General features: G+C 48.6%; 1 protein-coding gene across 6 annotated transcripts; it reads right to left on the bottom strand.

Annotated features, from left to right (window-relative positions):
* Positions 1-263: 263 nt before the first annotated feature.
* On the bottom strand, positions 264-25,327 carry SLC25A25 (solute carrier family 25 member 25). Of its 6 annotated transcripts, none has more exons than XM_086475504.1 (11): positions 25,037-25,327; positions 5,113-5,239; positions 4,937-5,024; positions 4,451-4,486; positions 4,036-4,147; positions 3,170-3,328; positions 2,240-2,392; positions 2,041-2,148; positions 1,665-1,832; positions 1,025-1,175; positions 264-599 (listed from the first exon to the last, which is right to left on the bottom strand). In XM_086475504.1, exons 1-11 carry the CDS (start codon positions 25,325-25,327, stop codon positions 415-417), a joined length of 1,578 nt encoding a protein of 525 aa, XP_086331630.1. In that variant the 3' UTR covers positions 264-414. The 6 variants fall into 6 exon arrangements, with proteins under 6 accessions (XP_086331630.1, XP_086331632.1, XP_086331634.1 ...); XM_086475506.1 differs by lacking the exon at positions 25,037-25,327 and adding an exon at positions 13,752-13,976; XM_086475508.1 differs by lacking the exon at positions 25,037-25,327 and adding an exon at positions 7,831-7,989.
* Between the last annotated feature and the right edge of the window lie 14 nt (positions 25,328-25,341).

Raw genomic sequence — 25,341 nt, forward strand, 5'->3', positions numbered from 1 at the left:
GCTCTCTGAATGGAAAAAGAAGCTCTTTCAGCAAGTCAGAAGGTGCTCATCTGCAGGCAAACAGCTCTGTACACGCAACACGCTGAGAGCAGACCTGTTACCCAAACCTTTGCTACTCTGCCATCCTGCTGGGAACTGACCTCAGCAACTCACGCCTTAAGATTCTCCCAGGAGTTCACCTCCTGGGCTCCCAAAAGGCCCAACAAGGAGGACCACATGATGGTTTCTGTGGAGTCTGAGTAGCAAGATGGCAAAGGACACCAGATCCTCCCCTCACTGACTCACAAACGATCTGAGATTTCACAGCTTTGCTTAGTCAGCTTAGTGTCAACACATTCACAGAATGAGAGATGGCTATACGTCTTGGGATTGCACCCCAAGAGTTCAGAGTTCAGAGTCCTCGGCATCTCCTGGTCACCGCGACTGCACGCCCAGAGTCATCTTCAAGTTTTCATAAACCACGTAACTGATGCTCACAGCCGGGATCACCTTCATAAAGTTCGGTGCCAGACCCCGGTACAGACCAAATGCTCCCTCTGTCTTCAGAATGTGCTTAAACAGTCCCCTCATCGTCACCTCGGGAGCGCCCTCCACTGAAGCTGCAACAGGGAAAGCCACAATAAACAACGCAGCCTACGCGGTGACAACGCTTTAGGGTCACTCCTGTCTCAAAGAGCAGGGCTGACCCACGTGTTCCTGCGGGCCTTCACGGCCCAAAGGTGCTTCACGGGGGGCAGCACCGAACTGCTCGGCAGCCCGCAGCTGGGCTGCGCACCGCAGCCATGTGCTCACCCTGCTCTGCAGACACCCCGAGCCCACCGCGGAGCAGGACAGAGCGGCTGGAGGTGCCTGGCCCAGACGCCGAGGGCAGCACAAAGTCCACTGTCCCCCTGCAGCACGGCACACAGCCTGCTGCTCAGCTGCACAGGGCAGTGGAGGCGGCTGTTGCAATGTTTACACTAGAGGACCTTTACCCTGCTCAGAGACCATGACAGGAGTTCCCACAGTTCCCAGAAGTTCTCACCTTGAGCCTGCATACGTGTCCTCACAAGAGCCAGAGGGTAACTGGCAAGCTGTCCACAGGTACTGGAGATGGTGCCACAAGCCAGAAGAACAAAGACTCCGGGGTCGGCACTGTTGACAGCATAGCGTTGCAGCCAGGCATTTTTTAGTGTCTGGAAGGAACAAGGTAGATGTTAGCAGTGAAGAGGCCATCAAAAGACTAGCACATTACAGAGAAGATCTAGAGTAAAGGCCCAGAAAGCTACGTGCAAATTCAGCAGAAGCACCAGGCTTCTCAGATCTTTTTGAGCTAATGCTACTGTCACCCCTGGGGAAAAGCCCTTCTTCAATTTTTTTGCTGCAGTTTTCTCATAAAACAAAAAAACAAACAAGGGACCATGCATGATGCTGACTAGGAAAAGAGAATCATTGTATCGGATTATCTTTAGGCCATTTTGGGTAAAAAAAAAAAAAAAAAATCCATTTGTGCCCCATAAGTCTGATCAGGAAAGCTTTGAAAAATTACTTAAACTGTCAGGTCTGACAGTGATAAAGCCACACAAGCAGCACATCCCTACAAAAATGTGGTGGGTTGACCTCGGCTGGGGAAAGTTACCTCAATCTCAGCCAGACCCAACACAAATAGGCTAAAGGCTTCATACCTCATAGACTGCCAGGTCAATGCCAGCATACGGAATGATTCCTAGCATGTTGGGGATGTAGCCTTTGTAAAAGGCAGCCATTCCTTCCTTCGAAAGGATGTTTTTGGCACAATCCAACATGCCTGAATATTGTCCTGTCTTCCTTAGAGCCATCCGTGTTTTCAGAACCTAGAAGGCAAGAATAAGGACAGTGAAGGCCTACGGGAGAATCAATAGGAGAAAAATACACAGACAATGTCATTCTTAAGAGCAGGATGGTCAGGACTACAGCAAGCATCACGCCAGCAGTATGACCTGGTATCACCTCCAAGAACTCATTAATTAAGCTATCACAGTGCTGGGTGTTCTACCCCCATTTTCCCCACATTTGCCTCACCTCCATCGGGTAGATGCTGCTCTGTGCGATGGCCCCAGCCAGAGAACCAGCCAACAGCCGCTCGTGGATCCGCAGCATTTCTTGGTCAGTACCAATGAACCGCTTGATCTGTAGAAGCCAGAACAGACAGACACTGAGGCTCGCTGACTTACCCGAGCTGTCTTTCTGCAGCCAGATTTGTCCTTGCCCTTTTACCCACCTGCTCATAGGCCATGAATTTAATGGCAGACTCCGGTGCAATCTTCAACACATTGATGCCATTCCCTCGCCACAGCGACCTTGGTCCCCCCTCTCGGATCATTTGAGTAAAACCGCCAACGATGCACATGTTGTTACTGCGGGAGGCATGAACCTGGGAGAGAGGGAGAGAGAGAGAGCGCGCGCAAACTTGGATTAGTTCCAGTCCTGATTACGACAGTGCTACGTTTTTCCATAATCCAGGGACAAAAGGGCGCTTTTTTTTTTATTTACCCAGAGATTTGCCAAGGCTTTAATCCCTTCCAGATAACTTCTACAATAGGAAAGCAAGTTTCTTTCCCTTCTTGTGAAGTCTAGTGTTAACTAATGAATCTAATCAACATCTCCTACTGGAATGGGAGAAAAGGTTAAACAGGCAACTCCCATACCTAGCGTAGGATCAGCCACCCAGGGTAAACTTCTCAGCTGGCTCAAGAGCAGGTCCAGTGACAAAGCAGGCTAAACCCAAGTTTTTCTAACACTGATAATACTTATACTAAGTACGAGCTCTACCAGCTGACCACCACAACCACTTCAAACCTCATGGCCCCAGGGTCTCTCATGGGAACCTAAGACTTGAACCTGTTTCACCAAAACCCTGGTTTTCTAGTGCTCTAAACCACAAAGCTCTCAAACCATTGGCAGTTTTGACATGCCTACCTCCCAAAAGATTCTCTGTATTTTTTCTAGTCAATGAAGAACAACTTTTTAACACGACTTTGATTATTCAAATCATCCAAAAAGCTTTCAAAAATAGCAATATAACAGCAGTAAGATTAATCCTGGCCAGAGTGCTGTACTGTGTTGATGGACACAACCATCTCCCAGGCATCCAAGAATATTAAAGGAATTTGCCTGGGTATTCAAATCAACTGGAACTGCTCCATCATACCTGCATGAGCACTTTCAAGCGGTCCAAGGGAGCTGTACAGGTTCTGGACACGGCACCTGCACCTCCACCTGCAACCAGATGTCTCCACCACATCCCTGTCTGCCTCTCTTCCACTGTGAACTCATCAGGGACGGTCAAATTCTCTCCTACATCGAAGATCTGCAAAAATATAAGGTGTTGAGAAACGTTTCATCAGTTAGTGATCTTGCCAAAGTTCTATTGCTCTTTATCAGTGCTAAGTGTTGAAGTACTGGATATGCTCATTCCAAGTCAGCAGCTCATCTATAGCCATTAACTGCTGTGCCTGGCCACAGTGGGAACTTTCACATTCCAACCTTCTGTCCAAGAAGCTGGCACCTGCTGAACATTAGTCAGCACTAAGATACTGTGGATCGTAGTAAGGAACAAAATGACCAACTGTGGGCAGCTGCATGGTGAAAAAGCTGGACCTCTCCAGAACCTCCCAAGCTCACAGCCAGTTTAATCTCGTTACATACACACACCGAAATACCTCCAGGAAGGACGGCTGCCTGTCAAAGCGGTTTCTAGTCTCAACAGGTCCTGAACCGGCAGGAGCTGGCCACCGGTATGAGCTCTCAGAGGTTCATGCCAAGTGAACACCCTCATCTTCTTGCAGCATGTGCAGTTGTTATCATCTGTGCCAGAGGCTTCAGAAGGTGTGCCAGTGATAAGTGGCAAGATAACAGGACAGGGCAGGAAGCAATTGCGTTTCTAGGGCTGCAAGGCAGCTACCGAACCGTGAAGAGGAAGATAGGAACTGCCGATAGCAGCTCCTGGGGGTCAGGGCTCTGACTGTGAAGCTGGGGAAAGACCAAGACCTGTTGGTCTGAGGAACCATTTCTTACCGTGGAGTGCTTCCAGTACAGGATGATTTCAGGAATGTTCTCCACGGGGTGCAGCAGGTGATAGTCTCGCCACTCATTCCAGTCAATTGTCATTGTCCCATTTTTATCCATGCTGAAAAGATTCATCATTAGATGAGTACAGACTCCTACTGGGTGACAAATTCCTCCTCCCCTTCCCTTTAATTATTCAGGCCTACACCAACAAAAGCTTTGCAAAGCAACTACTAAAAGACTTCTAAAGAGACACAAGACAAAGCTAGGAAATATTCTGTTCACCAAACACTGCAGAGAGGTAGAAGTGGGTGCCCTTTTCCCTCCCTCTCTCTCTCCCCTTCAACTGACCCACAGGAGCAGTTGCACCCCCTCCTACCAAACTTTGGGACATAACTGACACTGAAGGGAAAATAATACTTACTAGGTGACAGGACCCCAGAAGTGTCCCGTCCTTATTCTGACACACAGGCAAACAGACAGAGGGAAGGTAGCAGAGGAAAGAAAAAGGAAAAAACAGCACAAATAAGTGGTTGTTAACATGTTAGTGCCACATGCATAAAGCGCTCGGCATTTCCGAAGAGCAACTGCACAGTCCCTCTACAAAGCAGCAAGCTCAGGGCAGCAGGACAATCAGACAGGGATGCAAATCAGCTCAGGTGCAAGCGCTTCCCCACAAGCCAGGAAGGTAAGAGATTCTGACAGTAATTATCCACGATGCATTATGACCTTGGAAGTGTCAATTCATGGGAAAAAAAAAAAAAATCAAAATGAAGAGTCATAGGCAAAATGGGAAGAGGTGAAGTCTCTGGAAAGTGTGTACAGGGTAGAAAGAGGAGACGGGTTCCATGTCCCTACATTTCCTTCTAACCCCCTCAACAGGAAACAGAAGAACCAGCTGAATCCTCACCTCTTCAGTATTTTCTCAGCCTGCTGTTCAGAGATCTTGACTCCCAGGTCCCGAAGAGACTGTACAATCTCCTGGGCATCAATACGGCCTGCAAAGGTAAGCCCGTGAGCTCAGGTACATGTATTACAAGCTAACACGTGCAGTAATCTATTCATGAGCATGAGAAAGGTGCTTACCATCATTTTTCTTATCCAGACTCTTGAAGACCAGTCTCAGCTTCTTTTCATGATCTTGGAGATAGTGAACAAATTCCTCAAAATCCAGCTGTCCATCCAGGTCCTTGTCTCCAGCCTTCACAATTTTCTGTTCAGAAAACAATCAAAAACTGTCGGTTCCTTTGTTCATTCAGAAAGATATGCCCCTTCTACCATACTTAAAAGATCATTTCCTATACAACTTTGGCTTTTGCTCCAGAAAGTAGCTGACAGAATTACAATAATTCCTCAAAGAAATCTGAGCAAAGCAGCAGTGCAGAAGACTCACCTGATTCCAAGCAACTGCCTCCCAAAGTTAGTTACGCAGATGAAGTGCCTCATGCCTTTATCAGGGATATTCTGCCAGTATCATGTGCCTAATCTCAGTCCCGTATCTTGATTAACACCTTACAAAGCCCTTGTGGAGGCTCTTGAACTAATATGAGGCAACAGATTTGCATAAAAAGTGAATCACAAAACTTCAGGTAATAAAAAGAACCTGAACAGGAGAAGGAATTTCATGCCTGCTATGATCCTTAGAGAAGTAAGCTCCCTCTGGCATTAACTAACGCCGACCAGAAAAATCCTGCCCAGCTCAGGTGGACACAGCCAAAGATAAAAACCCCTATGAACTGGTTTAGGCACCCTGAAGCTATGTGCTTTAATTATACAAGTTTCCATGAGATGCATATAGAACAAGAAAAGGTTCTTAGTAGGAGAAAGCTAAAATCAAGATCAGACTCTGTGCCAGACAACTAGGACAAAGTAAACGACTAATTAACTCACTCCAGCATGGGGCAATAGCAGATGGACTGCCCTATCTAAGGGCACGTGGCTACTTGTTGACAGGAGATGGGATCTCCAGACTGCAAGAATGTGGCTCAGGGAGTTCCTACTCCCCTTCTTGTTCAGTCACTTGCCTTTGACAGCCTACAGGTCTTTTTTCGACACAAACCAGTGAGCAACACTAAACAAGGTGTGATTCAGTCTACTGCACCACACAAATTTTTGTTTTAATTCTTGTAACATTTATGTGAACAGCAGGTGGGCTCTTAAGGAAGCTCTGAGCTGAGATCAAACACTAGGCTAACCCTCTGTTCGCCAATATTTTGTTCAATATTTATGTTTCAAAGGTAATAGGCAAACCTAAGCTTATTGTGATTATTTCCTCAACCTATGGGCACCAGTCCCCTTCATAAGCCTGAAGCCCCTGTTTCAATGCCATTTTAAACGACTTCAATACTAAATACTTCACTATTAAAACTCTCTCTCTTTCTCACCCCACCAAGTCCTGTCACTTTAGCCCTACTGCTATGAGGATTATCCTAATCGTTTTACGAACCTTAAATAAGAAAGTGCTGTCCCAGCTGCCCTGACCTTTGAGGTACGCCCAGCATTCTTAACCTGCCGTTTATCATATGACTCTTGTAAAGTTCAGATATGACCCCACATTAAACTTGAGGCTAAAGATAGACCAACACCCCTCACATGTCAGCAGATTGGCCTTGAACAGCTGAATCAGGGCTTCCCTCTGGCCGGCAAGCCCCAACCACTTGACAGGCACTAATAATTCAAAGGCGCTGCATGAGATGTGACTGTGCAACTGCTCCCGCGCTCTCAGCACGCCCCTAACAACCGCAGAGATGCGCCATGAGTGCGCGGAGACCGCAGGTAACAAGAGCTGCCTTGCTCTGCCTTGCTCCGCGAACCGCCCTCCTCCACCACCACGCAGCAACGCCGCGAGCCCGCCGAACAGTAACCCACAGCACAAGGCGTGAAGGGTGAGAAAGCCAAGCTCCCAGCATCTTCTCCAGAGGTAGGAACAGGCATCCGCCTGCAGCTCTTTGCCTTTAACAGCAACTGCAAAGTCTCCACAGACAGAACCGGTCACTAACAGCTATGCTGGCTACAGACGTTTTTGTGGTCGCCTGCACGACACGCTGTGCCTGCGGCACGCTTCGGCACCCCGCACGTCTTAACGCCTGCGACAGCCCCCGCTTGTGGGTCTGCCCGAAGGTACAAACGCCGACCCAGCTTTGCTGCTCCGTCATCAGCCGTCTGGGCTCTTGACAGCCTGGTTATGAAAAAAATCACACCAGTAGCAGCAAGCTGAAAGCAAGGGCTGTGATAGAGCCCCGGACGGAGCGCTCTGGGGATTTAGTGCATCTCCCTTCCGCAGCAGAGGGAAATGTTCTTGCACAACCTGCCCCGGCTCTGCCCTCCCACCGCTGCTGAGCTGCTCTCCAGCTCATGGCACAAACCTGCTCCCCTTCACCGGGGTGAGACCTGCGTTGGCTGGCGCTGACATTAGATTACACACCTCCTGTCAGAAGGGGGGCAGGCCGAAGGGTGTAAGAAGGAAAAGGAAGAGGATGTGAAACATTGCTACACGGACCAGTTAAAGCAGAAGAATCCATAGTCTGGAAAATCCCTTTTTCTATTTAACTTGCATCAAGTAACTGGTTTAAATAGTCTTAGAAGCACCGAGATCTCATCAGACTAAAGCCAAAAGAATCAAAAAGAAAAAAGTCCCCTCCACGCTGCCTCGGCAACCCCTGCCAAGGGAAACGTGTCCACGCTGTACCCAGCTATTACGACAGAGCCGTCATGAAGTTCTCCCCCTCCAACCAGCCACTCGGGGTGCTGGAGACCAGCCCTCCACAACTCACTCGCTCCCCCCGTTCCTCCCTCGGGCCGTACCTGCTTCCACTGGCGGTAGGTGGAGAACTCCTGGGAAGGAATGAAGAGGCTAAGTCGGAAGATGGACTTGAGTTCAGCCGGCAGCCCCTTCGACTCAAAGTATTCAAACTCCGTCTGCGACTCCCCGAACACCGGCACATGCAGACAGAGGCAGAGCATCTTTCTGAGCGGGAGACTCGGCTGCCCTGCTCAGTCCGACCAGGAAGAGGAGTAAAGCGGAATGACTCCCCTGAGCTAATTTCAGCGCGTAGTGGAAAGGAAATGCCAGCGAGTCTCATGACACATGGCTATGAGCGCGCCGGCTCCGGCGGGATTGGCTGCACAAGCCCTGCCCTTCTACTTAAAAGGGAAGCGGTGGCTGTACAGTCCCACCCAGCCGCCGGCGGATCAGGAGGAGGCATGTGAGCGGCCTCCCATTGCTCAACCCCAGGCTCCCATTAAGCCCAGGGCCCTTACATCACACTCCCCACAAGTTAACTCTTACTGGGCGCGTCTTTTAACCCAAGAGGCTTTGGCCAACATCCAAGACGCTCACTTGCTGTTCCTTACATCCGATCCTTTCTGATCCCGTTCTCACCCCTCCAGGGTTCACACGCACAGCACAAGTAGGGCCCAGTCTTGACCATAACCTCTCCCATCATACAATACAGGACAACTCTCACTGTCTTCCTCCTCCCAAAAATTCTTCCTCCAGAACACAGGAAGAGCAGGATGCCAGTTAGTTACTGCTTTCATACATGTTTGGGATATCCAGCTTAAGTAAAAGCCTTGAAATTCCACTTTCACAAGGTTACTTATCTATGCCAGAGTTGATCGGCTTTGGCTGCAAGTTCTCCCAAAAACACTTGTGCCAGCTAGGAGCAGGCAACCCCTGCACGCCAAGATCTCCCTCCTCTGCAGCACCCCGGAGTACTAACACAGGCAGCTCTAAAGCCTGGGGAAGGTTTGTCATTGTGCCGAATACCCAGAAAACCACCGAAATCATGGGTAGGCTTCAAAACAGACCCAGCTGCTTCAAAGCCTCCCAGCTAAGTAACCACACAGCAGTTACGCCAGCTTAATAGTTTTTCCTCCTTTTCCAACCAATTAAACATTGCAGTGGGGGGGATGCGCTGTAGTCAGAAGTGGCCCAGGCAGAACAACATTTTCCAGTTTCTACCATTTACAGTTCAATCAACTTGTAAGCGAGTTCCTGAGCTTTCATCAGGAGCAAGCCAGGCTGAAGAGGGAGTATGGCACATGCATCATTTAATGTGGACATAATTATAGGCTTCTGAGCATTTAGTGGAGTTTGATGTAAGGGATAACACCTAGTGCTACAGCAAGAGTACTGAAGAAGTGCAGCAGGTAACAATACTACTCAGCACAGAATTACTAATTGCTAACATGAATTTTAAAATAAAGTTATAGCCAACATTCATCAGAGAGAAGCTATCCTACAAGGAAGATGCAAAAAGCCATAGCCAATAACCAAAACACTATAATCCTGCCTGCACTTCATGTAACACAACGTTTGCTACACTGGTTTAAGCCAGTCCAGCTAACAGCTTTCCCCACCACTGCAGACACAGCAACATTTTCTTGTGTTTGCTCTGTTTAAACAGACTGCCTGGCCAGTGCAAAGTCCAATAAGCATTCCCCTCCTCAGATCCTAATGCACAAGGGGCCTTTACGTCTTTACCACGGTATTTTGTTCTTTAAAGAAAAGCCAAGGTCTGTAACAAGCTGTTTGTGCAGCTGCATGTCCATCACACAAATTGGGTATATTTAATCTGGGGCTTTATTTCAAGAATTTTTTTTTTTTAAAAAAAAAAGCTTAATAGATCATGACTCACAGCAATTTGGTACCCTTGAGAATCATGACCTGCAATGGTTTCCTACGCCCTCCCCCAGGCACCTCACCTACCATGGCACTACTGCCATGTTACCTAACCAGGCTTAACCTACTCCCTGCTGACGTCTCTCCGCACGAAAACAGGATCTTCTCAGGCACTCCAGATCCTCTTAAAGATCAGCGGCAGCAGCTCCCTACATGCACGCCAACAGCACACCCCAGCCTTCCCACCAAGCCGCGTCTCGCTGCAAGCCGCCCCCTAACGCCACACACCACGGCCAAAAGCAAACACCTTCAGCAGCCTGGCCAAGGCGAGCAGCTGCCCCCCAGCTCCAGCTAGGAAACGAACAAATGTAACTTCCATTTGCCCCACCAAGCCTTAGGATCCTCCGTAGTCCTTCCCACGAGTTGCCAAGCATCACTATTATAGCTGCTTGGCAGCTCAGTTGCTATGCCAACGTGATGCAGATTTTCCTAATAAACTCTGTCTGGAGTTGGCTGGTAGGGACAAAAGGCAAAATCTGCACATTTTCGGGAAAAAAAGCCCAACTACCTACGTCAGAGGAAAGGAGAAAGGTAATGAGGTTAAGAAAGCTGATTTTAAGCAGGGCATTAATTACAGGACAGCGAGCTAAGAAGGAGAGACAGATTACAATGAAGTTTATACCAGCAATTCTGGTTATAATGACAAAGGGAGGTTAAATAAGCATTAACAAGCTTTTAGATTTCACCTAAAAAAACCCTGGTAAACCTGGAAGTACTCAAAAGCACGACAGCTCTCCAAAGCTGCAGGGATCAGTGCTGCTGGAACACAACTAGTATGGGGTCACCACTCAACTCAGCACACACAGCCAGGCCCGCTCCCCCAGTCCCTGCCACTGCAGGCAGCAGCACACCCACCCCAGGGCTTCAGCCAAGAGCTGCGGACAGTACATCCCTCGTTAGCACTGTCTATTCCTGATCAAACCAAGGACAGGGCACAGAGCTCCAAATAAAGTCAATCCTTTCGAGTCACTCCTCCCTGATACATCTTCTATCCACCAATTCTGCCAGTGAAGCCAGAGCTGGACATTTGTGGTCGATGTGAAGCCAGCCTAGCTAATACCCTCCTCTGCTAAAGGGAGCACTAGATGGATCTGTCTTCCTTCTACGGAAGGCTCACTTGTCTTGCCACCAAGGAAGCTGCAAACTCATTTTCATTTTATTTATAGGATTTGGTTCTCATTTAGATGCTGCATGAGTTGCCAGTTTCAATACCCTGCCATTCCAAGGCTAACCTTTCAAAGTCATTTGTACTCTTCTAGGCATCTGCTTCATCACTGGTTTACTACATCAGCTCCAGAAGGTACCTCCCAAAGGATGGGAGGATGCAGCCATACAAGGAGCAGGAAAGTATGCTGTTTAATTTTGAATTTACTTTGCTAAAAAAGTAGTCTCTAAAAATATCAAGTGCCAGTGAGCGTCACAGCCACATAACTAACATCCTCCTTCACAGGCAAAACAGCTTTCTGGTGAGCACACCGTGGGCCAGAGAGAGAACCGCTATGGCTCGAAGTTTTCACCAGGTTCTGCTGACTCGATATTCTTCAGTTTCTGGAAACTAGCTTATAATTAATTGTACAGTACAGAAAGTCCTCACAAAGCACAAACAAAGAGCATAAAGTGTATGAAGGATGGGAGTTAATCATTTAAGAGACCCCAGCAGAGGAAAGTGCTGCAGCCAGCCAAGGCTGCGCAAGGGGAAGGATAGGGACCGGGGAAGGCAGACAACACTACATGGTATTTGACATAAAGGTAACCAGGAAAGGTGACCTGTTCCACTGACAACACACGGATCCAAAGTTACAAGTCCAGATGGTGACATCAGGGGCAGATCATACCTCTCTCCTGTGTACACACACCCAGGGGCCAACACATCACATTTGTAATCAGTATTTTCTCCCACATTTGCAGAATCAGCCTCATGTTGAAATCGCTACCTTCAAGCAAGGCTCTGAGCAAAAACACGCCAATCACAACATGAAGATTGAAGAACCAGGGCCAGGAAGCACCTCCAGTCAAGTTTATCGATTCCAGTCAATTCCTTACAGTAATCCCAGTATCCGGCATGATATTTTGCCTGGTTTCAGCAGATGGGTAGTTACAAGTGTTTTTAAAAAACAAAGCAGCCCACCAGCCAAAAGACTTCTCCCAAGGTCACAGACAATCAGTGACAGAGAACGAAAGTCATGTGTCCCCCACTCTTTCATTAAACACCAAATGATACCGTTTGCTCACAGTGGTTTATAATCTATGCCTAAGGCTGTACAAGACTTTTTGCAACACTTCTTCCTCAGACACCTAATTAGAACACAGATATCTGATCAAGCACAAACAAGTCATTGCAGCTTAGCGAGTTACTGTCCATCAGCTGAGCCACGATGGCTGAATGCAGTATTAGCCGTCCTGAATCACAAGGTAAAACATATCTGCATAATCCTCAATAGAAGAGCTTTACACTGCGTTTTACTTTACAATCAGGGCAGGCTAAAATTACACAGTCACAGCCTCCTAGCAGATGGGCAGTTACTTCCTAAGCTGCAATAACTCACTTTACCACATCCTCATCCTCTAGATATTTCTCCATTAGCCAGTTTTAGGGTTCCTATGCAGCAAAACTTCCCAGGGTCACACAGGAAAGAGGAGATTGGTATCAGCTTTCAGAGAAAGCTTCACTTGCAGGTGTGAACAGATGGACTCTCCCTGACTGAGGGACCATTGTTCCCTGCAAGACAGCAGAGATTTTTGGCCCTACTCTTCCAAGGTTTTCATCACAACCTCCTTCAGTTCTGAACCTCTGTCCTTCAACCTCTGTGCATAAAAGTGTTTCTCTTCTCAAAAAGTGCACACTCCTTTTTGAAGAGGATGCACAACGTTAACTGCTAGCGATAGGGATGAAGGCAAAAATCCCTGCAGATTTTTCAGCCTGATTCAAGCAGGGAGTGGCTTTTGCTCCCCAGAATGCAAAATGCCACCCTGCCTATTTCCATTCAAAACGGCAGCAGAACAGATATTAATCCCTTCTACAACTTAAACCTGTTCGTGCCCCATTTTAGAGAGAAAGCTTACAGCAACAACCGTGCCTGATTCCCTGTCAAATAAGCTGGATCCTGCAAGTCATGCACCCTATCCCTGCTGCAGCCCTTCAGTATTATCCCAAGCTCCCACCCATAAGCAGGGGTTATGCCCGACTCCTTCTCCCCTAATCCCAGGTCACACCCTTGGTCTTGAGCCACATGTAGTCAGAGCTGACTGCACCATCCCCAGGAGAGATGGGAGAGCATTCCCTCCCCAACAAAAATAAACCAGAATTGCAGTCAGCCAGCACTGTGCTGGGAGCCCAGGCACTGAACTAAGCAGCTTTTGTTCGCCTCCCCCCAGACAAAGCTTCACCATTTATTCTCCACCAATTGCGCACACCCACCACCTCCCCGCTCTCCCACCCCCCGGGAAGTTCCCATCCTCACGCAGGTTTTAGTCTCTCCCTTATGCCACCCGCTCCCCAGGGACAGGCTTTACTCTCTTCCGGGCTGTGCCATTCAAAGAACACAGCCGGTTACTCATTTGTTCAAAACACGCTAGTTTTCTTGCCAAATTACCAGAGACTGAGTCCGGAACATTTTAGGATCTATTTGATCCTTTGCTGGCCTCCAGTGCAGGGGTGGGATTTGCCACTAACCTGCATTATCATTCCCTGCCCTCTTAGTCATGCTTCTTACCGAGGTGTCCAGGAACCTTCGAGACCCCCCGTATTCCCCCTTGTCCCTGAACGGCGTCTTCCCCCCCCACCCCTTGAACATCATGTCCAAAAGGTTAGATCACCTCCTCTCTACAGTCATCCACCCGGTCCCCCCACATTTCCCTTCCAGCAAGCACACACATTGGACCCTGCTCCATTTTCCTGCTCCTCTCCCCCCTCCCCAAATACATACACATCCCCCCCCCAGCTGCTCGCACACTCCACCTGCAACACCCCTACTCCCGGCAGACCACACACTCCGCCGTCGTGTGCGCCAACCCCTCCTCAGGCCCCTGGATGTCCCGTTACCTTTGGAAAATGCTCTGCGGGTCCAACCACCAGTAGGATAGTTGGTCTCCTTTCAGTGGGGTCAGTCCCTCTGTCCTGTGGCTTCCCCAACATCTTTGGCCCTTTCTCCCCGGGGCCTGGAAGTGGGGTGGTGTTTCTGGCCTCATCCTCTTTTTCATCTGCAGGACCTTGGCATACGGCCCTGGGAAGGAAGCTAGACAGAAAATGCCAAAGGGTCTGCAGCATTGCTGCTCCAGCGAGCATCCCAAGCAGGGAAACCCTGCGTGCTCAGGAGCTGCCCGCTGCCAAGGATGGTGTGACTGCACTACCAAGCACCCCCAAGATGGGAATCGGCACGGCAGCCAGCGAGAGGTTCAACCCAGCGACTCCACGGGCTCGGATTCTTTACAGACCGCTCCTGCGGACGCTTCCTGCCTTTTGAAATTGCTGCTACTGCAGTCGTGCCTGGCCTGACAAGCAGCTCATTGTACCCGAGCCTCAGAAATCTGATGGCAACAGACAAAGCACAAGACCCCTGGCACGGAGAAGCCGAGACGCTGAGCTTTGGAGACAGCTTGGACAGAGAAGCCGAGACGCCGCGCTTAAGAGGAACGCGAAAGATGAACCTCTCCGAGAGAAGCTCCTCAGAGCTGGCAATTAACCCGCGCGTCCCGGCTCGTCCTCACGGCCCCCGAGCCGAGCGAGCGGCGAGGCTGAGCACCCGGGCTGCGTCCCCACTGCAGCAGTGCCCAGCCAATCCTCGCTCCCAACACTGCGGTGCTCCGGAGCACGGCAGCGCGCGCAGCCGGGCGGGAGCGCGCCCTGGGTTGCGGGAGGCATCCCGCAGAGGAGAGCGGCCGCCAGCTCCGTCGGGCAGGGAGGGCAGCCAGGGCAGCCGGCCGGGATGCGGGAGCTACGGCCCAATTCGGTTGCCCGAGGCGTGCGTGTAGCCCGTTTCTGGGGCTCGGCAGGTTGGGCTGCAGCTCTTTGTCAGAGCGGCAGATGGTTCTGCGGAGAGAAGCTGGCTTTTCCCAGCCATGGCTGAATTAACCTCTAACTGCACCCTCTCTCCCTGGTCTATTATAGTCTCATCCGTCATTACAATAGCTCTTTGGTGCTGCATTGTGCCCCTGCCATTTGGCTTCCAGCGCAACACAGCGACACGCTTGCACAGCATTTGTGGCAATTCATCTATGCAAGATCTAATACGCTGTGGTGAAACTAGTGCCGATTAGTCAAACAGGCCGAGGGCTGCTGAAGGAGCCTTTAACCGTACAGTCAAGGGTAGGATTAGCCAGAGCAGGGCTACAAGTACGTACCAATATATAAGCACAGAACACACGACATGCCCTGAATTTCTACAAGAAATGCCACGTTTCCCTCTGCTGCCACTGCAGCAATTGCTCACGGCCCCGCTGTAAGGCTGGGGCTCCCGACCAGGGCACCACCAGAAAGTCAACCCACCTTGGTGGAACCGAGCAGCTCACATCTGGCAGGCACAACAGCAGGCTGGAGACAGTAAGGGCTCATTTTCCATTTTAAAGTACCAACAACTTTGCAGTTCTAGACTCTTGCCTGCCTTTTGCATCTACAGACAGAGGGCACTGCACGCCTCACTTTCCAAAGTATTATGACTTTTCCATAAGAGAACAGTTGGGGTTTTTTTAACAGACAGGATAAATAAGTACAGAGCAAAGCTTTCATTTCCTGAGGCTCCCTACCCACCACAGCACTGCAAGCAGAGGACCTCCGTTTTCAGCTTTTAACTTTTGAGATTGACAGACTGTGGGAAACTTTTGTTTTACAGATATTAATACAATCCAAAACCTGGAAAGACTGCAAGCTTCCAGTAGCCAATTTGCAAATAAATTTTAGAGGGAGAACATGAAACATTACACTTTTGGGAACTTGTTAATGTTGAACTCCTTTAACCAACCTGAGTAATGGAAAAAGTGAGAGACAAGCACATAGAAGACATCACATTAAAGAAAGAATTCAGTTACTTAAGAAGAAAAAATGCTGTTTAATCATAAGGTCTACATACAGTACACATAAAGTTTTTTTATCTTAAAACTTGACACACACACCCCAAAAAAAAAAAAAACAACAAAAAAAAAAAACACAAACAAACCTGAAAAAAGTACAAAATTCAGGGGCGGTACCACTGGAGTGAGGGTGCAGGTAAAGCCCTGCCCCTCTCTGAGGAATGGCACAGTCCAGTTCTAGTTGGGATGCAGTCAGAAGCCCAGGCACAGGCCCGAGTGAGGAATTTTTGTCATGCCTCGATTACCTTGAGCTGTTGCCAGTCATCACAACTACAAGCACAAAAGTTAAACTACTTTCTAAAATGGAGTGATTCACATCCTTTAAGATGACATTTGAAAGGTTCTAATGCTCTCAAGTCAGAGGAGGAACAAAGGGATTTTCTGAACTGGGCATGGTTCTTCAAAATCGACTTTTATTAGCCTAAGGGTGTTGTTTCACAAAAAGCAGTGAACTGATCCAAAGCTTTACCTTGCTCCCATGCTCCTCTGACAACCTCATTAACCCAGCCAAAAATTACAGAGCCTTCTGCTGGAGTAACCAGTTGAGGCTACTCATGGATGGGGTCCAAAAACCTGCGACTGCCTGTGGAAAGGGCATCAGAGCTGCCTGCTGCGGCAGCAGGCAGACTGGCCCCACTGCTCAGAGCTACAGGCCACGATACAGGAGGCAAAAATCACCCGAGTGGGACTTTAAATTTGTCCTCAGTGGTGACTTAATGCAGGGCTGCTCCTCACAAAGACCCATTAAAGCAGCTGATGTTACCCGACTCTACTGCTTACAGTTTCACTGCATAGTATTAGTTTTAGTGGGGTCTGCAGGGGAGGGCCCCCATCTTCCTTTGTTCAGGCAGAGATTCCACAGTAGAACAACAACTTGTGCAAGAAATTACATGCCTTGGGTGCAATTAAAGCAAAAACTCAGCAGCGCTTCCTTGGCCTTTGTCCTCACTAAAAGAAACCTCAGAGGAATTCTGCCACTGCATTAATCCACACACAGCTCCTTGGGAACAGACAGACTTTTCTAATCATATCTAGAGAGGGAAAAAAAAAAAAAAAAAAAAGGCATTTGTTTTACCAAGTGGGGAATTTTATTAGGTCAGAATAATAAACCTAGTAACAGCAAGATGATTATAGCTAGAGGCAAGACCTGCTCTCTTGTAGGGACGTATTACCCTACCAACACCACCACGAAGCCAATAAATCACACATAAGAAAAGCTGCAATAAATACCATGAGTCCAGCCTGAACAGTGACACAAGGGAATGGATGAGGAACAAAAATTCATTTTTTCTAGAAATCATGAACAAACACCTAGGCCTCAGTGAAACAGCTTTCCAGACCCAGGCTTCATTAGGAGGCACTCAGCCCTCCCAATTCCAGCTGATTCCATGAACCAGCCCAGGATTTTGACGGCAGGAAAGCAGCAGGACTGATCTGACAGCTGGCTCTCGGCCAGCACACCAGGCACTGGGGACAGAAGGCGCCTGTGGCAGCTGGCCTCAAAGACCTACACCTTCAAAATGGAGAGTCATTAGATAGCCGGAGGAGAAGCTGACAATACAGTCGTGTAATCTATCCAAACGGAGACAAAGGAGAAAGCAAAGAGCAAGAAAGTGACGTGTTTGGCTTAATTAAAACAATATTTTCCTCATTACTGCAAGCTGTGGGACAGAGGTTCTGTTTTAAGCCACAAACCCAAGGTATCTGGTATCCTCTTCAGCCACATCATGCAGGCCACATCTTAGTAGCTGCTCAGTCTGAAACTCCAGTTTTCAAACAGGCACTTGCCCTTTCCTGGGAATACCAGGCAGAAATTCAGACTCAGACTGTTTGCTTTAAGATGGCTTCTAGAAGACTTCTGAGTAAATGCGCAGCGTTTTCCGGCAAGAATCTGAGCCTCGTCACCAGACAACTAGCTAACGTGTAAAAAATGCAGGAGGGAGGGTGAAAAGAAAGGGAGGCAGAGGGAAGGGAGCTGTGCTGGGAGCAATGACCCTTCTCCTCCTCCGGCGCAGGAGGAGCTGCCGCTGCAGTCTGCAGTTCCTTAGGTGACCCCGCAGGACTCAGCCGTGACTCATCTCCTTTGGGAGCTCTCCTGGAAGCACCCAGGAGCGCTGGCTGCCTGTGTGCCACCCAGAGATAGAGCGCGCCCAGCCTGCCCCAGCTGGGATGGGCCACCATGACTCTTTCAATTCCCTCTTATCTTTTCAACTGTAATTTCTGAAAGACGAAAAGGCGAGCACTTCCCACTTTTTAGAAAGCTGAAGTTAACCCAGTGCTTCTTGCGCCATGCCATAAAATCTAAATGTCTTGGCCCCTGCTGCTTAAATAATTAAACTGCCTAGTGACATTCAACTACATTAATACGTTAGGGTGACACAGCATAGTTCACTGAACGCTACAAAGAACCCCAGGTCGCCTCGTTATAGGAACCCTGGCACAAGTGCTTAGCTATTCTAGTCAATATATTAAGGCAACCGCGGGCCAGTGCCAAATACAGGGCCACAGAGAGCGCTGGCCGGGGAGAGGGAAGCACACAGCTAGTGCCCAGAACAGCGAGTTCCACCAAGGTCACATCGTATCACATGAAGAACTGGGGATTGACCAAGAGAAAGGGCATCCTTAGTACTCAGAAGTTAGAAAGTCAACTCCTCACTGCACTAGAAAGTTAACCAGGAAAACAGCTAGTGAGAAGCGATGCCCCTCCGGCAGCCCAGGCCCAGGCTTGCTCTCACACAGCCCCTGTTCTCCTTAGGCTAAATGATGTAGGTTCACATACCAAACAGCTCTGCCTTTCCAAGCAACTCACGATCTAAAAATTTCAACAATTTCTCTTACAGCAGAATTCCCCGCTGCAAGCCACTTTTAACTGCCAGAAGCTCCCCTGCAGCTCACTACATGTGACTTAGAAAAAACTAAGAAGTCTCCGCTGCCTTTCCACATTGACAGTAGTTATGCACAGCTACGCTTCTCCACCACGAAGTCTGGGGCATCATTAAAGCGTGCTCATGTCCCACATTCAGAGGGACAAATATAGCGATAGGACATGAACAAGAACAAAGATTCATTTACCATTTGCGACAAGTAGGTCTGCAAGAAAAAAAAAAACCCTCCCCCTTCTCCCAAAACCATGTCATGTTATAATATATGCAACACAGCACAGAACTGCAGCATCACCATTTTGTAGGGCTCTCAAACAGAAGACCATGTCCTTATTATGGCTTTGCTGTCATTTTGCACACTCGTCAACCATTTAAGGGTTCTGCTCAACATTCAGCCAGATTAATTACTGGTCTTGTTTCTTTTAAAAGAAATCTAAAAGAAACAATAAGTATACTGAAGTCCTGGGGGTTTTTTACCTGCAGTTATCTCAGTAAACTGACTAAAAATCCAATGCAGATGAAGATAAGTAGACATTTTCCATTACTTACCAAGGCATCTAGCCCTGGTCACTAAATAATGCCTCACAGAACACATGTTGAAAGACCAAAACCCTGCTGCATATTCTACACAGGCACTTTGGATCAGTTTTGCTGTTCCCATTCACTCAGGCTCTGTGGATCCTACAGGCATTCACTTCACTGGAGTTCAGAATACGTCCCATCATGCAGAAAACATCACACTGCGAGGCCACGTCAGTGACGTGCAGGATGCCTTTCTGCAAGACAGGCTCTCACACAACATTGACATTTAACACGGATGTGCTCAAGTCAAAGTTGCACCCACATCTCCCAAAGGTCAGCCAGCATCCTTCATCCATTATCACTCCACAAAGAGGACAGAGGTCGCCGCTAAATAAACCCAAGAGCCACCAGGATTCTCTAATTTGCTGTAAGGTAGGACAAAAAGCGATCATGGAGGAACATCACAAGATTGCATCTCTCAAGAGTCATGCACCTGGTCCTGTACGTACATGAACATAAAGCAACACCTGCCTAATCCACAATTGTTTGTTTATGTGCAAGGTAAACTTACGCAAGAGCAAGTTTCTCCTATATTTGCATCTAAAAACTCGCTTCCAGTCTACCCCCTTGAACACGGAGTGGACAGGCACTGCCAGTTTAATACATGAATCACACTAAGGCAGGTCTGAAGACCAGAGATCAAGCTGGAGTAGACTTTCACCATTACGGTGTGAGACTCCCTGGTCTCCAGCATCCCTCTCTCTCCTCCTGCCCTCCCCATAAGACCTCTGGGTCCAGGCAGAGTGACAAAGGCAGGCAGCCAGCGTGCCAGCCAGTCTCCCCTGACAGTCATTGTCACAGCGCGCCCTCCAGCCCAGCAAAGCTCTCGCTCGAGGCGGCTGCTGGCCAAGTCTATTAATAACCAACACTGCACTGAGAAGTTTCCTTGTGCCAAAGCCAATCCCTGTATTTCTTCTCAAAGTCTTTGCAGCGACTGTCAAGAACTCACTTGATTGATTACAAAGAGTTCGTCTGTGACTTTAGCCTGCCTAAATCAGAGAAGGTAACAGAACCCAGAATTCACACCAACTCATCCCACTTACCACAGATTTAAAGGCTTTATCTACAACCTAATCACTGACCGACAGTTCTGCTCTTGCACCAGGCTTCCCAAGTGCATGAGAACAGGGCCTTCATCAAACCACACATTTCATAATTTACAGGCAGCAAGAATAGGCCTCCACTCCCTACAGACCCAGCAAATAGTATATTTTTGCCTGCTAATTTAATGCACATTATACATAAATGCGTGGAGTTATTTAATGTTATTGAAAGCAGTTTCACCTTATGTTAAACTGCTTCAGGGCATCCACATTTGTCCTTTGGAATTAGTCAGGAGATGGGTGGTTGAGAAGCTGTTGGCAAGTATCTTTCAGCAGGAGGAAAGGTATCAACTGCAATTTCAAACTGTAACACTGCTTCATTTGTTTGATACGACCTTGTGTTGCTTAACCCTTCATGACAGATTACGAAGGCCTGGCTAAAAGCTCCACAACTGCCCCAGCAGGATTCAAGACACACAAGCCATGAAGATGTTTTATCTAAAGGTACACAGGTTTGGAGAGATATTCCAGCTGAGATCACAGAATATATTCAAATTCTGCCTTTTTTTTTTCATAAATGGACTTCTGTAACACAACAAAAACTCAGGTCCTCCTTTTCCAGATGACTGTGAACAGAAAACAGGTGAAAACATCACACAGAAAAGATTCCCTGCTTCCTCTGCCCCTTACGGTTGCTGAGAACTTTAGTACATTGTGCATAGTACAATACAGAGTATTCAAAAGTCTTGAAGAACAAAAGTTACAGAAATTAAGAGTCTGAAAGGAAGAATTAAATGGCATCATGACAGAAGATAAACTATTGATCAGAAATAAGATTGAACTTCTTTATGATTACAAATGCTACAACAGAAAGAGTTTCTCAATCCATGGAGTCACTTGCAAAAGAGCTAACCGACCAGCTATCCCAGAGCAGCACGGACAGAGCTGGAAGAGTCCAGAGACGAACCTAAAGAGCAAAGCTGCTCAGAGGAGAGGCCTGAAGCAAACAGAATGCTGCAGAGTCCAGCTGCAGCAACGCAGTTACGCTTCTTTGGTGCACGTGAAAAGTGAACAACAGAACTTGTGTGGGAGTCTGGACAGCCAGAACTTGGAGACCAACAAGGAGATACCAGGCTAAGAAAGAAGTGATGAAAGCAGATGTGAAGATTTCAGCAGAATGGGAGCTGCTGTAGTTTCACAGAGGGAAGCTGATACCGAGGGAGCAATAGGCAGTCACACACATGAACTCAGGAGAAGAAAGCATCACGGCCAAGGAGGGCATCACCGTTACAGCAGAGGCACCCAGACACTTGTAACTGAAGAGACGAGGGTTATGTTTGCTCTGTTTCTTAAAGCCGAGAGAATCAGTCCAGCAGAAGATGCTCAGCACCACCACAGCAGAGGTAGCTGCAGACAAAGTTCACCACTTCAGCCTGTCTCTAGGCAGCTGGGACAAATTCCACCAGTTCAAACTGTCTGGAACTTCAGCAGCAAAGATGTGGTTTTAGAATAGCACTCAAGCCCTACAGTTCCTCAGGATCAGTAGGAAAACAGTTATATTAGCAAATACACAAATACTACCATTATACATCCTTTCAACAACACGACATCTCCAGATACAAAGTAGAAAACACAGTTCTGGTTCAACTACCTGTATTCCCATACAGTGCATACTTCCAGTTCAGTAAGTCTACACAAATATTTTCATGAGAGAGGTCAGAAACTAAGAGTAACAGGAGATTGACTATTCCAGAAGTAGATGTAATTTAGCAGCAAAAGTCTATCCCTTTACACAGTAGGACAAGAATGCCTCTAGAACATTTTTCACATGGTTATCACTTTACTGCTCAAGCAAAGTGAAGTATGTGAATTGCTTCCCGCTAACCAGTGCAAACAAGCATTTCTTTAGAAGGCTCACGGATCTGGCACACCGTATTTGTCAAATGGTTTAAAGATAACGGCATAGGTTAAAAAAATGCATTGTTTACTTAAGCAAATTCTACCTCAAAGGATATCTAAGTACAACCCCTTCTCTCCCCCACCACAGAAGGCCACCTCTAAAACAGAAGGCAGCAGTTTTCCAAGAATGCTACAAAGGGTTTTATCTCAGTAAGAACTCTCAAGCATTGAAGGAGCCAAAACACTGCTCATTTTCTTTTCAAGTTGCAGCCCCAAACTATTATTGTTACCACAAGGACTTTTAGCCTACTGACGCAAAGAGATTAGCAACTTACAGCTAAGATTGGCGATAACCTCACATTACCAGCCTAATATTTTCTCCATCTGCCTCCCAAACGTTACAAAGCAATGCCCATATCAAACGTACTGTCACATGGAAGGAAAAATAAAACACACCATAGCCACCAAGTAATTTACTAATCACAAGCAATCCATGTGATTTATGCCTAAATTGGTCTCCAAACACCACGTCTGATACATCAGAAGGGTTTTCATTCTGATGCTTAAGCACTTTTCTCAAGCATGACTTCACACTAGTTACCCCAAGCATCAAGGTGCCATTATTAGCTAAGGATGGGGGAGGAAAAAAAGAAAAGAATGACTTATTAATAGAACTGCCTGGGAAACAGGAAGTTTATTTGGTTTTACTAAATTACACAATGTGGAAGTTTTCTAGCCAGCTCTCCAAGGACTGTTCCCACATGTTTAACTGGAACTTAAAGAGTTTTGAACTCTGCCTCCTCATTCTCAACAGCCACTTTTTGCACTGCTGAAGGGGATGCTCTGCAATGACAACAACGCTTTGCCAACGCCATTCATCTGACCAGCCGCTTCCTGCGCGGCGGAAGAGCAGGCAGAGGAAGCGAAGGGCTGAGGAACAATCCTGGCAGACAAGGGCTTCAGCAGAAAGGCAGGATTGTTAAGCAGCATCCAGCCAGCGCTTCCCTCTGACAGAGCAGTCCCAGTCCCTGCAGAACGGTTCTTTCCCGCCGCTCCCGCCGTCTGGCGAGCAAAGAAACTATCTGCTGGGAAGTAAAAACACATTTTGTTTTGTGGTACCTCTTCCTAGCCTGGAGAATAGTCAGGCAGGATTGAATACCATGGCCGGGAAGGAAAGGGAATGCAAACGGAGCAGGCATGCAGGGGTAAGCACAGCACATCCTGGTGGATGAGAGACTTTTGCCAGAGGTAGAGGATTTGGCACCCACGGGCAGCAGCAGGTCAGCATTTCACAGGGTGTGCGCAAGTGATTTATATGGTATAATCAGGTTTCATTACCGAAACGCACCCGGCAGAAAATCACCATGGCGCTGGCGTTATTTTTAGAAACAGCACAACTAAACCACTCACGAGATCCTCACACTGCCAAGGAATTCTCGCACTTCACAGCAGCAAGGAAGATGCCAACCAAAGAGAAATGACGAAAGTTAAGATGTTGGAGATTCAAGGTTAGAAAGGAACTAGCAACTCAGGAAAGGAGGGATACGTGCAGCTGAAGCGCTCAAATTGGGGCACCACTCCCAGAACAGGAGAGAATAAGAACTGTCACTTGAATTACATCTTTTCAGTGACTCCAAAGTTATCCTTAAACTCTTCATCTTTCCTGCAGGACTGAGGCACTCTGAGACAGCACATCCCTGACTGCACCCATGTGTTTATCTACTGTCCTCACAAGATACTCAGCTTCTTTATGGTCCTGTATATAAAATACAAGAAACTAGACAGGGACAAACTGTGCACAGAGGACAAACCCATTACTCTGATCCATACAGATGTAAATTGCACTAATTACAGTTAAACAGAGCAACACCACGTTGAACCTCGAAGCCTAGAATGGTCAGTGCACAGCATCGCACAAAGAGCTGTGCGACCACAAAAGGGCACAGCTCCCAACGCTGAAGCAGAAAGTTAGTGCACGGCACATTTTATATACTCCATGTGCCAACTGTACAGATACAGCAGCCTTCCTACATGTTAAGATGTTTCAAACCCCTTAAAACGGACGAGTTTGGCACGTATAAGCCATCTGGGCAAGAAACTTGAGCAGCAACACGGTGCCAAACAGACTAACGTGAGGAAAGGCAATGACGCAATGAAAACCACAAAACCACCTGACTGCACTTATCCCTTCCAAAAAATATTTTAGAAATTTAAGCACGCATGCAAGCTTCCTAGTCCTCGGTCCTGGAGAAAGAGGATTTTCTTTATGGTTCCTCCCGTCCAAGCAGCAAGTTCTCAGTCTGAAATTTCCGCAGTTAATGCCACACGTGCCTACAGGCAGTAAGCAAGCTGATTCCTCCGGGTTTAGTGTCCAAGTCAGCAGGGTAGCTTTTGGGCAAGTACCTAGAAAGGCTTGAACACTCTCTCCGGTGCAGAGCAGAGCAAAGCAGAGCAGCGGCGTCCCCCACCACACAAACGCCTTTTCTCACTCGGGGCCCTCCCGGCCACGCATCAGGAGGGTAACGGGATGCAAGTGCTGGCATGCCACAAGCAGGTGCCTGCTGCCACCACTAACCTGGCGGGTCGCCTGCCCCGGCCGAGGCACAGCTAAAGGGTCTTCCGAGCCCACGTCCCGCTCCCAAGAACGGCGGAGCCGGGCGAGCTCCGCGGCGCGGAGCCGGGCTCCGGAGAGGGACTAGCGCTGCGGGGCACAGGGGCAGGGCGCGGAATGAGGCGGGCGGCCAGACGCAACTCTCCCCCCTCAGGAACGCAGGTGCGGAGCCCAGCCCGGCTCAGCCCCGCCGGGCCGAGCCCCGCCGCCCCTCCCGCCTCACCGCCCCCCCGCCGCCGCTCACCAGAAGGTCCAGCTCGGTGCGATGCAGCCCGAGGCGGCCCAGGCCCACGGCCAGATCGTGGATGCAGAGGGCGCCGTCGCGGTTCACGTCGAGCTTCTGGAAGAGGGCGCGGAGGCGCCGGTCCTGCTCGGAGGCCTCGCACAGAGATCGCCCGCAGGGGCCCGCGCTCCCGCCGCCGCCGCCGCCCTCCGCCCCCGGGCCGGTCGCGGCGCCAGCAGCCCGCGGGGAGCCGCAGGGGCAGAGCACGCCGCTCACCACCGGGGAGGCCAGCGAGCGCCGCGCCCCCGGCATCGTCCCGTCCGTTC

The sequence above is a fragment of the Leptosomus discolor genome, chromosome 19 (assembly GCF_034619465.1).
Source record: "Leptosomus discolor isolate bLepDis1 chromosome 19, bLepDis1.hap2, whole genome shotgun sequence".
Classification (NCBI taxonomy): Eukaryota; Metazoa; Chordata; class Aves; order Leptosomiformes; family Leptosomidae; genus Leptosomus; species Leptosomus discolor.